Genomic DNA, 15,695 nt, shown 5'->3' with positions numbered 1-15,695 from the left:
GAAAAAATGTCAAATAATTTAAATATGAAAAATATGTGTAAAATATTTGTTTTCAGTTTCTTTTTCCTCTCTCCAACTGCACAGCTATTTAGCAATAACGAGAATTACTGTAATTATTGTTGTAAGTGGGCACCATACCATTCATATACATTTAAAATTGCACTGGTTACCATGTAATATTTTTTTTTCTCCCTCTTTCTCAGGATTTACACTCTCCTCCGTATTATAAATGTAGAAAAGCGGCGTGACTCTGCACGCGGTAACCGCTACCTAATAGAGCTGGAGCTAATGGAGAGAGGCCGTAAAGTGGTCCGTCTATCTGAGTACATCTACATGCTGTTGCACCGAGGCCGGGTAGAAGACAGTCTGGAGAATATGGAAGGGGTCACAGCATCATCCCCCTCTTCCCCTGTCGCCAGCCCACCTGCTCCACCCTCACGCACACCTACCCGCGGGGCCCACGGCACCCCGCAGTGGGGTACAGTGTATGCCAAACCCCTGCTGTGCCAGCCAGTGATGCTGCAGTGGAAAAAGAATGTCATGGTGCATTTTGTGGTACCAGGTAAGTAATAAATATCTATCTATTTTTGTGAAACTATGTACCCAGATGGTCCACTTTCCTGCACAGTTTAGCTCTAACCAGTGTTGCCAAGTCTGTGGTTTTCCCGTGAAATTAGGCTACTTTAACACTGTTGCCGCGGGTTGTTTTTCATGTCCGTGGGTTGAAGCGACCCCGATAACGTGACATTTAGCCCCTAAAAATGCAAATTTCATCAGGGGAACCCTGCCAAAAAACATACATTTTACAAGCTGGAACACGATTTTTACCGGGGGACCCCCATTGAAATGCGACTGGGCTAATTTTTGAGTAGCAATTAGGCAGGTTTTGTTGTGAAAACCTGGCAACCCTGGCTCTAACCTTGTTCAAATTCACCTGCTTGTAACTTTACTAGAAATTACTGGTAATCCTGAATAATTTAATTAGTTTGTTCAGGTGTGTTTAATTAGGTTTGCAGCTAAACTCTGCAAGAAAGTGGACCTCGTGGGTCAGAGTTGAGAATCCCTGATGTAACTTAAATATATTGCCAAAAATCCTGTGCTTGTGCTGTCTTTGTTTAAATGCCATCTTGTTTGAGTTTTTTTTTTTATGTAACACATTGACATTCATAAATTTTAAAGGGCAACTTAAGTGTCTAAATACCTCTTGGGGCCACTATATTTTGAAATTCAAATCAAATTGGGGAGCTGGTTTATTTTTTATGGTTGTTTCTCACTGTTTTCAATTTATTTTTTATGTAGCAATGAATTTGAAAGGTTTTGCATGGTGCGTTACTTTTGATTGGCAGATATGTGATGAAAAAGTGTCCCTTGCCTGATCAGAAATTCCATTCGTGTATGTGGAATCTGTCACAACTAGCCTTAGCAGTACAATACATTACAGTTTGGATTTGTTTAGCAGAAACTCAAACTACAGGCAACCAGTTTACATAACACTCACTCGTAGAAGAAAAAAAAAGAAGGTTGGTTTAATAGAACTGTATTAAAGGAATAGTTCACGCAAAAATTTAAATTTAAATGTCCTCACCCTCAGGCCATCCAAGATGTAGATTAGTTTGTTTCTTCATCAGATTTGGAGAAATGTAGCATTACATGACTTGCTCACCAATGGATGTGAATGGGTGCCGTCAGAATGAGAGTCCAAGCAGCTGATAAATACATCACAATAACTATAATTTACACAAGTTTCTCATGTCATTAACACAATTCTATAAAAAGAAAATACATTTGGCTTAATAGGCCAACTGGGAAAAGTTCACAGATGTAATAATGTTCATAAACTGAAATGAAGCTCTCAATACCATGGAACTATAAATGAAATGTTTAAAATAAATTACATTTATATAACAGCAGAATCATATATTTTAGCATTGTCTAAAGTATAAAAAAGACTATATGTGACCCTGGACCACAAAACCTGGTAATCCTGAATAAATGCCATAAGTGTCAATTTTTCAAAATTGAGATTTATATATATCACATGAAAGCTGAGTAAATAAGCTTTCCATTGATGTATTGGTTTGTCCATTGTTTGGCCGAGATACAACTATTTGAAAATCTGTAATCTGAGGGTGCTAAAAAATCTAAATACTGAGAAAATCGCCTTTAAAGTTGATCAAATTAAGTTCTTAGCAATGCATATTACTAATCAAAAATGAAGTTTTAATTTATTTAGGGTAGGAAATTTACAAAATATCTTCATGGAACATGATCTTTACTTAATATCCAATTTTTTATTTTTTTGGCATAAAAGAAAAATTGATAATTTTGACCCATACAATGTATTTTTGGCTATTGCTACAAATATACCCCAGCGACTTAAGACTGGTTTTGTGCTCCAGGGTCACAAATAATATAAATACAAATTCAAGTTGCAAGTTTTTTTCAAGTTATGCCCAAGTGATGTATTTTTTGATTTGTTTCCTACAGTGAAGAATCAGGCGCGTTGGGTTCAGCAGTTCATTTCAGACATGGAGCTCCTGCACCGTGAGACCAAGGACAACAATTTCAACATCATCATCGTGGACTTCCAGAGTGAAGACATGAACGTGGAACAGGCTCTCAGAGAAAGCTCCGTTCCACGGTACGCCAACACACGTTTACATGCCACTTTGTTATTATATTCATTATATAGAAACTTGCAAATGTAGGTAGTTGATATCTTGCATTCTGACGTGCTAAATTTCTTCAAAAACTGCAATATATATATATATAAATAAATAAAATTATATGACTCATTGGAGTGGTATTTAAATTAACTAGTGTTGAGGTGCTTTAAAATGTTCTCAACCCAAGATACCTTTTTTTTTTTGTTGTTAAAAACAGGAAAAAACTTAATTACATTATGCCAACTTCCCCTACATATAAACATACATATTCAGCATAAACATTTAAATGTTAAATTAATATACATTTATATATTAGATATTCTGTGATCTAATATGGCAATGTATATTAATCTATTACGTTATAATTTACGTTAAAGTAATTTACTAATATAATTTACCGTAATATTATGTAAATGTTTAAAAAAAAAAAAAAAAAACATATATATATATATATATATATATATATATATATATATATATATATATATATATATATATATATATATATATGCATGTGTGAGTGTGTGACCAAATGTCCCCACAAGGATAGTAAAACCTGACATTTTTGACATTGTGGGGGCCTGTGGTCCCCACGAGGGTGAAAAAAGTATTAAAAATAGTAAATTATGTTTATCTGAAAGTGTAACAATGCAAATGGGTTTTCTGTAAGGGGTAGGTTTAGGGTTGGGAGATAGAAAATATCGTTTTGTCAATATAAAGGTAATAGAAGAATGGAAAGTCCCCACAATTCACAGAAACAAATGTGTGTGTGTGTGTGTGTGTGTGAGTGTGTGTGAGTGTGTGTGTGTGTGTGTGTGTGTGTTTATTTATATATTTAGAAATGTAAATTATTTAATTAAGATTATATTTTATATTGATTAGTAAAAATATATTAATTGAATATATTTTTTTAAATATTTAATATATGTTAATAGACGATTTATAGTTAATAGAGCTAATTATATACTATTTGTGTATTTAGCATATAAACAGAGGCATATTACTATTGTATTTTAATTTTTCCGGACAGATATGAGTATCTGAGGAGGGAAGGAAACTTTGAACGTTCTGCCGGGTTACAGATCGGTGTGGACACCATAGAGGTAATCATACACTCACAGCTTTAAGATTTCAAATCAGATTTATTATAATTGCAGATGTTCAGACATTCTCAGTAACGTTTCATATCTGTGGTAAAGTGCATAACTTCACACAAATTGTTCCTGCTGCTCAACTGCTGGATCTAGGAATGCCAAGGTCATGGGTTCGATTCCCAGAAATCATATGTACTGATGTAAAATGCTTTGGATAAAGTGTGAAATGATTTTTTTTTGTTGGTTTTTTAACTTAAATTTACAGTCAATTGGCAAAAGATGCATCTCTCATAAAATCAAAAATGAGTCTGAAAAGTACGGAAGCGTATTGCATTCACTTGAGGAAAAAAAATCTACTCTGTTTTTCTGAATTAACGACTTAATTATCTCAGAATTACGAGATAATTTTTAATGAAAAAACAAGTTTTTGCTCTGTTTTTCTGAATTAATGACTTAATTATCTCGTAATTCTGAGATAATTAAGTCGTTAATTCAGAAAAACAGAGTAGATTTTTTTTCCTCAAGTGAATGCAATACGCTTCCGTAGAAAAGCATGTATTTTTTTTATTTTTTTTAATAAGTTGTTGACTCACACTTGCGGTAATTCCCGCACGACGCAGCATTGTCACAGTTTCCCATACAGCGATTAAAAAAAATGATCAGTGATTCACTGTTTGCAGAGACAACGGTTTCTAGGAATTCTCCTCGTGTTAATGAGTGTATTAATGTAGCTGGTGATTCACAGCTGTTGCTATAATGTAACTTAGAAAACAAAGATGACGAGCAGGATGTGTTTAATCAGTCGTGTAGTTCAGTACTGCAGGAGTGTGGGCTGATTTTTACCGATGTGTGTTTGCAGGACAGTCACAGTATCGTGTTTCTGTGTGACCTGCACATTCATTTCCCTCTGAACATCCTGGAGAACATCAGGAAACACTGTGTGGAGGGCAAACTGGCCTTCGCTCCGATAGTCATGAGACTGGGCTGCGGCAGCTCACCGCGGGAGCCTGACGGTATGACACATCTCACACACGCTCAAACACAGCCGCTGTCACACTGGACTTCATCAAACCCACGGCTCTGTGTCTGTAGGTTACTGGGAGGTGAACGGCTTCGGCCTGTTTGGGATCTACAAATCAGATTTTGACAAGATTGGTGGGATGAACACGGAGGAGTTTAAGGACCGCTGGGGAGGAGAAGACTGGGAATTACTAGACAGGTAGAAGCGCTTTACAGGAAACAAGCTTATTTTATAGTATTCATTTATTTTTGCAACACAATTTAAGACGTTATTATTATTACTGGGAATTATTATTATAATGGTATTAGTTATCTATGATTATTTATAGACTTTACGTTTTTGTTATTATTAATAGTAATACTACTAATAATAATATGTTAAATATCATGTTATTAATATCATTATTAAAATTATGATATTGAAATATTTTGTTGTTAATAATAACAATTATTATTATCTATTATTTATGATAACAGATTTTGACAGTGATTATTGTTAGTGTTACTATTATTAATACATTTTAAATATCATGTTATTAATAATATTATTAAAATTATTTTGTTGTTGTTAATAATAATTAATATTATTAATGTTGTTGGAATGTGTTAGATTACTATAATTATATGCATATTATTATTACAATTATGATACTGAATTAAGAGATTTTCACAGTGATGTTATTATTATAGTAATCATAATCATCATCATAAGTCATATTAAATACATATTTTATTCTTAATATTACTAAAACAATTATGATATTGAATCGAGATATTCGGACTGTGACAATATTATTGTTGTTGATGATAATAATACACGATATAATTGTATTAATACTGTTAAAATTATGATAGTGAATTGTGAGATTTTGACAGTGGCATTATTATTATATATTACATAAATATGTTTTTAATTAATATTATTATTAAAATTATATTGAAGTGAACGAGATTTTGACAGTGATGGTGTTGTCATTTTTTACTATTAATACCAATATTTTTAATAAATGTAAAAAAAAATTAAAATAAAAATATTAAAAGATTTTGTTAACTATATAAAATTCTTATATTGAATTAAGAAATTTTGACATTAGTTTTGCTGATAATAATAATAATAATACATGTTGTTAGCATTAATAATAATACAAGTTATTATAAATCATAGTTAAATTCTGATATTGAATAATAATAATTGAATATATTATTAGTATCATTGGCATTATCATTGAAATTAGATATTAAAATAATTAATAAATAATAATAAAAATATAAAAAAAAATTCATTAATTATTAAATTAATATCTCTCTCTTTTTCAGAGTTTTGCAAAACGGTCTGGAGGTTGAGCGTTTAAGACTGAGAAACTTCTTTCACTACTATCACTCTAAAAGAGGCATGTGGAACTCGCAGTCCAGTAAAACTCCTAAAGGATAAACAGAACCTCGCTGAGAGACTTCAAACTAACTCGGCACGAGAACGGGACCTTAAAGGACCAAACCGTTGCGTCTCTGGGACCCTTATAGGAGGACCCGTGACACTGCCAAGCTGCTGTCCAAACTCGACACTCGAAAGAGACAGAGACTCATTCGCCGAGTGTGTATTTGTATGTATCTCTGTCTGTTAGGTCAGAAGTGAAACTTGAGTGATTACTGAAGATTTAAAGGAAATGGAAATTGTTTCAATTTTACTCCAAGCTAGCAGCTCAGGCACTTTGGGTCACATAAATATGGTTTGCACTTAAGATATTACCTGCTGAAATGATTGTCTAAAGGTTTAGATGTGCGCTGGTACTTAGACGTCTGCTTTTATATAGCTGTAAATGTCACTTCCTGTTCAGACGTGACGCCTTCTTACACTTGAACTGTAGAAATGATCTGATATGTGGCGACTCCTTTCTAAAGTCCTGCTGAACTTCTGGACATGACTGGACCAAGAACAACCTGCTGAGCTATGAAGTTAAAATTATTCATCTTTGCATTTGTCTGTGTGTCTGAGCTGCATCCTTTCCTCGTTTCCGGTTGATTTCAGAAGAGGTTTAGTCTTTACTGGCTAGTTTCACAGATGCATAAAAACCTTTCAGGCTGCTGTTTTAGTCTGGGTTTTAGGCTAGACGTCATTTCTGTCCCATTGATGCAGTATTCATTTCTACAGAGTTTAACCGTGGGATAAAGATGTTCTCCAGAAGCTGTGTGCCTTTCTTTGATGTAATTTAACATGGCAGTCCATACAGGGTTAAGAAAGAGTCCTGATGTTTAGCTGAGTTCTGTAAGTCCCTAAATAGCATTGTTTTATGGAGATGAATGAATAGTAGAACATGTTTAGAAAGAAAATAAATGTTTCTTAATCGAATTTTGGACTTGTCCAAAGTTTTCACTATTGTTTGTTCCATTTTTAAAGAAATGTTCCAGGTTCTTTTCTCTCTTGAAAGATGTTTTACCACAGAAAATAAGTTTGACTCCTTTCCCAGTTTGTTCAGACGAACAAAAGTTGTGTTTACAGTAAAGGATATAAAACAGAAGTGTATGGGGCACTAAATATAACATTCTAGATGTTAACATGAGACAAATGTGGTAGAATAAATTATTTCAAGTGCTGTACGAACCACATTAAGACGGTAAAGATGGCAAGTTACGCAAAAGATACCGGAAACGAACGTGATGTAACTATTCGTGAAAATCCACCTTTGTTGGTATTCATCGGCCTTAAACTGTAGCCCCATAGATAAAGTGTTGTTTAGATAGCTTTACAGCTAAAATAACACCTATTTTTCTTTGAAAATTGTTTAAAAACAAAATATAACATAGTCTGGTATATCTTGATCCATATACTTCCATTGTAAGTGCGTTACTGTAAATGCGATTTTTACAAACTAGAGGAGTCGAAATGATTTTTGGTGATATTTGACAGCATTTTGTTTGACTACATATATTTGATGAAAACAATGTTTTACACTGACACGGGCAGCTGGAGTGTATGAAATTATGTATCATTATGTCACTGTAACTTACAAGCATCCATAAAATACAAACAACCGTGTTTACAAGCTGGCATAAAATTTTGACGTGCTTTTATTTCATATCAGAAATACAGAGAGTTATAAAGTCCAACTTATGCGTACAACTTCACCTTTTTAAAAGAGTAGCCTAAACTGAAATGTTTCTTTCTTCTATTCCTTCTCCTGGTTCGATGTACTTTCTGGCTGCCTATTTAAAACAAAACGTAGACAGGACACAAATACATTACGCCTAATACAGGGATCTGCATTGCAAGGTAATTTCTGTGAAATTGTTGTGTAGAAATTTTTCTGAATGTTTGCAATTTATTTTAACATTTTTGGGTTCATTTTTCTGAAAAATAAAGTTGAAAGTTGAAGCACCTCGAGCATGTTTGTTTTATTACACTTTTTGACCTTAGAAACTAGATTTATTTATTATTATTATTATTATTATTATTAGCTCAACAGGCATAGCATCACTTTAACAATGAGGTCATAGGTGAACTACATATTCTGTGCAATTTACGTCATTTTGGATAAAATTCTGCGGCTTCCAAATTTTAACGTAAGTATTTTAAAAATTTTGCATTACAGCTTTCAAACACTAGAGGGAGTCCAAGTAATTGAAGAAATTCAGCGTTTCCATCACTCGTTACTCGATACTTCAAAATGTGCATAAAAGCAGGGTGATGGAAACATAGCTAGTGAAAGCTGCACTTTAAAAGTCATAGCAAATCCACTGCTCATATATATATATATATATATATATTACTGCAAAGTCTTCTTTTAGCTTAAGTACACTTTAAATCACGACACAAGACTGAACATGAGTCAATGTGAACAGTCAAACTGATTCATAGATCCAAAAATAGGCCTTAGGTAATGATTCAGCATATGAGATTACGGGTCAAGTATTGGTGTATATTCTTACTGTAGGTCTTAATTCTCTAGTTCTTAGCAGTGCAGACAATCTCAATATTGTGAATCTCCTTTAAGTAATACAAAAGACTAATGCTCGTTCACACTGATCTATAGCATGATTCTATCTTTTTATTGGTGGCTCACACTAATAATACTGATATTATTACCGATAATACTGCCGATAACTAGGCCATATCTACATTTTAATAATTCAGCAAAATCCACAACACAAGTAATGATCGCACAGAAAGATTTGTTTTTCCAAGAAACATTAACAAGTGTGATTCGGGACAGGGCCGGAGTAGCTGCGTGCGCTGCATCTTCTTGTGTGTCAGTGTTAAGGTGCAATACTGACAACTGGGAGGTCAACCAGCAACTGGCGCTGGAGTATTTATGTGTCATGTTATCATAAGAGTCCTATTCATATTGTGGTGATCGCAAATACCTGTATATTGTCATACCCTAAATTAACAATGCTTTGAATATCACGATTATCGGCAATACCGGTATATTGTGACACCCCTAGTAGAAGATGGTATATATTGTACTTTTACATTGTAAGCATCTGAGTTATGCACATTAGTTGGTAAATTAATAAAAAAAACTCAGCTGATGGACCTCCACTCAGCATACACTGTAAAAAAAAACAAAAAACTTCAAGGCTCTTATGTTTACTGAACTCAACTGTTTCTCCTTCTGTTTCTGTCACAGTGTTTACAGATAGAACACCTCAACACCTCTCTGTGCAACTGGCTGTTGGACTTCCTGACCGGGAGAACTCAGGCAGTACGGGTCGGCATTAACACATCCAGCACCATCACACTGAACACTGGGGGCCCCCCAAGGATGTGTGCTGAGCCCCCTCCTCTTCACTCTGCTGACCCACGACTGCACACCGTCACACAACTCCAACCTTTTCATTAAGTTTGCGGATGACACGACTGTGGTGGGTCTCATTAGCAACAGAGATGAGACAAACTACAGGAGCGAGGTGAGCCGCCTGGCCGGGTGGTGCAGTGACAACAATCTCTCTCTGAATGTGGAGAAGATGAAGGAGATTGTTGTTGACTTCAGGAGAGTACACACTCAGCATGCCCCTCTGACCATCAACAGTGCGACTGTGGAGAGAGTGAGCAGCACCAAGTTCCTGAGTGTGCACATCACAGAGGACCTCTCCTGGACTAACAACACTGTACTGGCCAAGAAAGCACAGCAGCGTCTCTACTTCCTCCGCAAACTTAGAAGAGCCAGAGCCCCGACCCCCATCATGTGCACCTTCTACAGAGGCACCATCGAGAGCATCCTAACTAGCTGCATCACTGTGTGGTATGGCGCATGCAACGCATCCTGCCGCAAGTCACTTCAACGCATAGTGAGAGCAGCTGAGAAGATTGTTGGTGTCTCTCTCCCCTCCCTCCAGGACATCTACAGCACCCGTCTCACCCGCAAAGACCACCGCATTGCAGGTGATCCCACCCACCCCTCTTTTACCCCATGCAACACTGAACTTTGATACTACAACCCCCCCCCGACCCCCCCCCCCCCCCCCCCCCCCCCCCCCAGCTCCCCACATCCCCAGGACCTTCCACTACCCCCACCCACTTAAAAACTGTGACCAGCACCTGTCACTTGTGCAGCATTGGACTGATCACACCTCATCCAGCATTGACTGCAAACTACCTATTCGGATAGTCTGATAAAAAGACTATTCTTTTGTCACTTTAACAGACTGATAAGCTCTTCTTGCACTACACATATATCTGCACAGTTTTGTTTAACTGATTTGCACTCTATCTATTCTGCCATGTGCCTTATGCCACTTTATTTATCTCTTTCTTTATTTTTCTACAATGTCCTCATTTGTATATCTGTATAGTTGTATGTACATATGTTTAAACTGTATTTATCTGTATTTGAATGTCTGTCAGTGTCTTAAATGTTAACTGTATGCACCAAGGGTCTGAGAGTAACGCAATTTCAATTCTCTGTATGTATGTGCTGTACATGTGGAAGAATTGACAATAAAGCAGACTTGACTTGACTAGAAAGACAAAGTCAGTATTGTGCATTGTTCACTTATTTGGATTATCTTTTACAATCACATCGAACATCAACCTGAGTATGTCAACAATCCCGACCAGTTTTCCTGAGAGTGCAGTGCAGTCCTCATCAAGGTGCACAACAAGACCCCAGAGAGGCAAAGACTTAAAATAGCAGCATCTCCTCGAGCCTCTCCTGTACAGTGTCCACCCATGGCTCCCACAAGAACACAAGAAAACGGAGGCTCACTGAACATCAGAGCATGCCTGTAGTGCCACCCAGGGGTCACCCATGCCCTTTATGACCTCAACAGTAGTGCCTGTGCATTCTGGGACCCTACATGTGACCAAAAGTTCCCCACAACAGGGAGCAAATCCCAGATTCACAGAGCAGCAGAGGCAGAAGCGGATGGAGCAGTGGAGACAGCATCAGAGACAGCAGAGGTGGAAGAAAGCATCATTAAGTCCCTTCCATCTGTTGTTTTTACTTATTTTCAGATTTACACTAAACATAAGACACTACCTTCACCTAAGCTACTATGTTGTCTAGGTCGTCCATCCAAAATCCTATTACATTATATTTTAAAATGATAGAAAAATATATCTTTAGATAAGAAGGATTCCTTAAACCTGCCCAGCATTACATGATTACAGTATGTCTGTTACTTCAACAGGACAAGATGTGTGTGACCTGCCTCCACAGAAAAAATACTGGGTGTGGCCACCGCCACACAATAATCAACAGGGTGCAGCTGAAGCTCTAACTGTGGAGGCAGAACCATCAAGCCCCTCAGATAAACACTTCACACCTGAACTAGAGGACTCTAGTTGGGGCTTCAGCCCAGGTCTCAGCTCACACAGAAGATGCTTAGTCCCTTCTGTCTCTCAGTTTTGCTTAGACTTATTTAAAAACACTAAATCTACTGTTTCCTGTATACTCTATTTAAAACTGTGTGTATTATATTTCAAAATGTAAGTTAATCTGGGACACCTTTTCAGTTCATAACCCCCTCCCATATTTAAATGGTAGAAGCAATATGTCTTTAGATTTTCTATAAGAATCACTCATTAAATTATTAAATCATTACGTCTGTTTCCTCAGCAGGACCCTGCAGATGTGGGCCGGTGGTCACCTACACAAAAAAGGAGCGTATGGCAAACAAAATCAAAGACAAGCAGTTGGGGCCAAACGGCTTAAAGCATTTGTGTAGTATAATCATGTTTAATGGAGTATTTGTAAATATTTAATGTTTGTATATTTTGTGTTTGTATGTGTTTAATATGATTGTAAGCATAATTTAAAAAATAAAATACAAACTGTATTTATTTATTTATCAAAGGACATTTTCTACCTTACTACCATCAGTGGGTCTTTTGTGTGAAAAAAAATAAATTATATATATATATATATATATATATATATATATATATATATATATATATATATATATATATATATATATATATATATATATATATATATATATATATATACAATGTACCATAACGTTAAACTGTAAATCTCTAAATATGTGTGTGTGTATATATATATGTTTTTTATATATATAAATTATACTTATATTTACAGAAACTAAGAATCTGTTTGTTTGATTGGCAGCTGACATATTCAGAAAGACGTTTTGAATATAATGTTTAAAGATAATATAAAGTCATTTGCTATAAGTTATGGCCATAAGTGTTGTGAGTCATTATTTTAGTTTTTTTTTTTCTTCTTTTTTTCATTAACCTCCACCCAAGGCTTTACTGAGAGCACAATTGCACTCCTCCAGTACAGGATGACATAAAGTTTGTCTTGACAGATTATGTAATGTTGACATTGTGCACAAACCTGCCCCACCCGTCTACACTCTTCTGGTAAATTCTTTCATTTATCTTTCGTTGTCTGTTTGTTCTTTATTGAGTAACTGTAATAATAGTAGGCTACATGTTCTCTATGCACTAATAATGCACTATCCTACTATTATGTCTACAAATAAGACTCTTTTGTCTGAGAGTTGAATATCCGTTGTGTTTTGTATAGAAAGCGATAGGCTACAACTTTATTGTAACTTTCATAGTTAAGTTAATAATAGCTATTAACACAAATTATATGAGTGTATGTGTGTGTATATATATATATATATATATATATATATATGGTGTGATTTGTGAAAAAAGTAGAGGGGGGGGGGGGGTGCTTTTGAAAACTTTTTTCTCTCCAGGGTCTTTTTAGGCAAGTAAATGTGTCACGTCATGAAATGTTTTTAATACGACGGAAATTAACGTGATCACAATTTAATAAAAACATTGTAAGTTAGGCCTATTAATTGTAATGATTTCATTTTCCCAGTGATTCAAACAACGAATAAGTTATATAGAGAAAGCGAACAAAGAACATTATCAATGGAGCTTTTTGAAACTCTGAGTCAGTTAAACCATTGATGAACCAACCAATGATTCACTGTTTCAAAGCGCTCCAATCGGATTGTGTATCGCAAATCATTTGATTCAGAACAGGACGTTTCACAAATCATTTAAATAATTCAGCAGAGGCAGGGATGCATAGACCTTTTGGTCTTTTTCTAGATGCTCTCGCTGGCTCTGGGGTCACTGAGGATGAAGGGACCATAGCAACATCCGGTCCTGATGAGGCAGTAAGGTCAGGCGCAGTGATGGAGCATCTCATCTATGGCACTGGACCATTTCCAGGATGCTGCTGTGGACCAGTCTGCAGACATTTCAGATCCTGCAAAAATGCACAAATATAATACACAAGCAGTCATTTTAACAACACAATATCATTTGATTTCTGTATTAGAAGTAACAAAATCATCTTACTTTATATTTTTGTTTCAGGTTTTTCTTTTTTTCCCCACAAATGTCACCTGCTCCACCACAAAGCTCTGCAGCAAATGTACAGAAATCAAGAATCAGAAAAGTGCTGTAATAACTCGGTTTAAAATGATAGTAATTAAAATAAACTACAACGTAATATTTAAAAGATGTTTTATTCATTTCTGTAGTGTACTCATTCAAAGCCTTTGATGGCAGCATTCATTCATCAGTCACTCTTTACTGGATAAACACAGATATTTGCTGATATGTTAATTTATCTAACACAAATGCTCCTCAATTTATCAACAATACTAATGGACAAATAAAACGGATAACTTAGTTTAGTTACTTTATGTATGTGTTTATTTACATTACTTACATTCATAAAGCAGTGTTGACAACAGTGAATTCTACATAACAGCACACATACATCTCTCACTCAGATCGGTTCACGTTGTAATGTGCTCATATGCAATTCTTTTTCAACATTTTCCTGTCACATATTAAATAGACATTTAGTAATAGTCTTTAATATGTAAATGGTTCATGTAAATTCACTTTGCAGATATACCAGTTTTTACTGGCGCGCCCGTTCGCTATACATAATAAAAAAAACATTTTTACAGAAATATAGCTACTGTTATGTTACTGTCTAGCGTCTTACTCGCTCGACAAGGTAACGGTTTACTCATCAGTAGCTTAACAAACGCAATTTAAACACATTTTTGTAATACTCTCATTTGAAAATACTCGCGTCGCTGTTCTCCATCACGTTCGATGAAGACGTATCCTCTCGCGTGGGCTTCTGGGATTGAAAAGTATCTCTCGATCGGCACTTCGGAGTCTGTGCGGGACGCTGTAGGTCATCCGGGGCTCTCTCGCTTACTGTGGTTTCGGACGTACTACTCCTCTCACGTACCAATTTTTCGCCTGCTATATAGTAGGTAAGGCATATTCGAATGACACTTAAGTACACGTACGCCCGACTCTCGCGAGAAATTGTGCTCCATCCAGGTAAATCTTGCCTACTCTTTTGTGGATATTGAGATTTCATGCATACTTATCTGCTTTTTGCCTACTAAATAGTATGGAAGTATGCGGTTTCGCATAGTTTTTTTATTTGTGAACTGATGCTCAACTGTTTTTTAATAGTCAACTTTTTTTCGGGTCATCATCAAAAAAGCCCTGTCACAAACATTGTCACAGGCACGAAGATAGCCTACATCTTTCATTTCAGTGAGCTGAATGCTTACTAAAAACTGACAGTCATCATGTTTTCAATCCATTTCATGTTTCATTTTGACATGACACAAAGCGATATCTAAGCGGGAGAGTTGTTTGTACTTTATATAGTCAATAATGCCATTATTTTCTTAATTCAGGCCGAGAGCACGCGCAAAAACAAGAGGCGGGATTTATTGCACGAACCAATTACAACCAATCATATCCAATTATAGCGGAGGCATTGCCTCCTCTCACGTGACTTTCCTCCATTCATAAATGAGCCTCCAGAAAAGCCACCGCACGCTTTAGGCCGCATTGGTCTCAAACTCAATTCCTGGAGGGCTGCAGCTCTGCACAATTTAGCTCCAAATCACACCTGCTTGGAAGTTTCTAGTGATCCTGAAGAGCTTGATTAGCTGGATCAGGTGTGTTTGATTAGGGTTGGAGAGTTGTGCAGAGCTGTGGCCCTCCAGGAATTGAGTTTGAGACCAATGCTTTAGGGTCTCTGTTGTAAGTCGATGGACCGAAGGGAGGCAAGCCTAAGCTGTAACTTCACCTGCGTGTGTCGCTGTTGAACAGTTTTACGTTATAAAAACGAGTGACTTTTAGACTTTTAATGTCATATTTAGTCATATTTGCGCTGCTTTATTTTTGTAAAATTGATTATTCTCTCATCCAGTTTTGAGGAGAGGAGACACTGCCTCCCTTGCCTCCTCGGAGGAAACGCCCCTGATGTATGTGTGTGTGTGTGTGTGTATATACACACACACACACACACACATTAGTGCTGTCAAACGATTAAATAAAAGTTCAAAATAAAAGTCCAAAATAAAACTTTTTGTTGACATAATATATGTGTGTGTGCTGTATATATGTATTATGTATATACAGACACACACATAC

The 15,695-nt window shown here is 36.0% G+C and overlaps 1 protein-coding gene across 1 annotated transcript in view; it reads left to right on the top strand.

Moving 5' to 3' along the window:
* The window catches only part of LOC306868488 (N-acetyl-beta-glucosaminyl-glycoprotein 4-beta-N-acetylgalactosaminyltransferase 1-like), a 168,171-nt gene extending 160,019 nt beyond the window's left edge, over positions 1–8,152 (top strand). Inside the window, exons 15-20 of the mRNA XM_079414679.1 lie at positions 204–562; positions 2,488–2,641; positions 3,697–3,769; positions 4,620–4,773; positions 4,853–4,979; positions 6,098–8,152. Coding sequence (XP_079270805.1) covers positions 204–562; positions 2,488–2,641; positions 3,697–3,769; positions 4,620–4,773; positions 4,853–4,979; positions 6,098–6,212 — 982 coding nt within the window. The 3' untranslated portion in view covers positions 6,213–8,152. The remainder of the gene's footprint in view (positions 1–203; positions 563–2,487; positions 2,642–3,696; positions 3,770–4,619; positions 4,774–4,852; positions 4,980–6,097) is intronic.
* Positions 8,153–15,695: the final 7,543 nt, after the last annotated feature.

Source organism: Barbus barbus (genome assembly GCF_936440315.1).
Source record: "Barbus barbus genome assembly, chromosome: 50".
Taxonomy (NCBI): Eukaryota; Metazoa; Chordata; class Actinopteri; order Cypriniformes; family Cyprinidae; genus Barbus; species Barbus barbus.
This window is presented reverse-complemented; position numbering and strand designations above follow the sequence as displayed.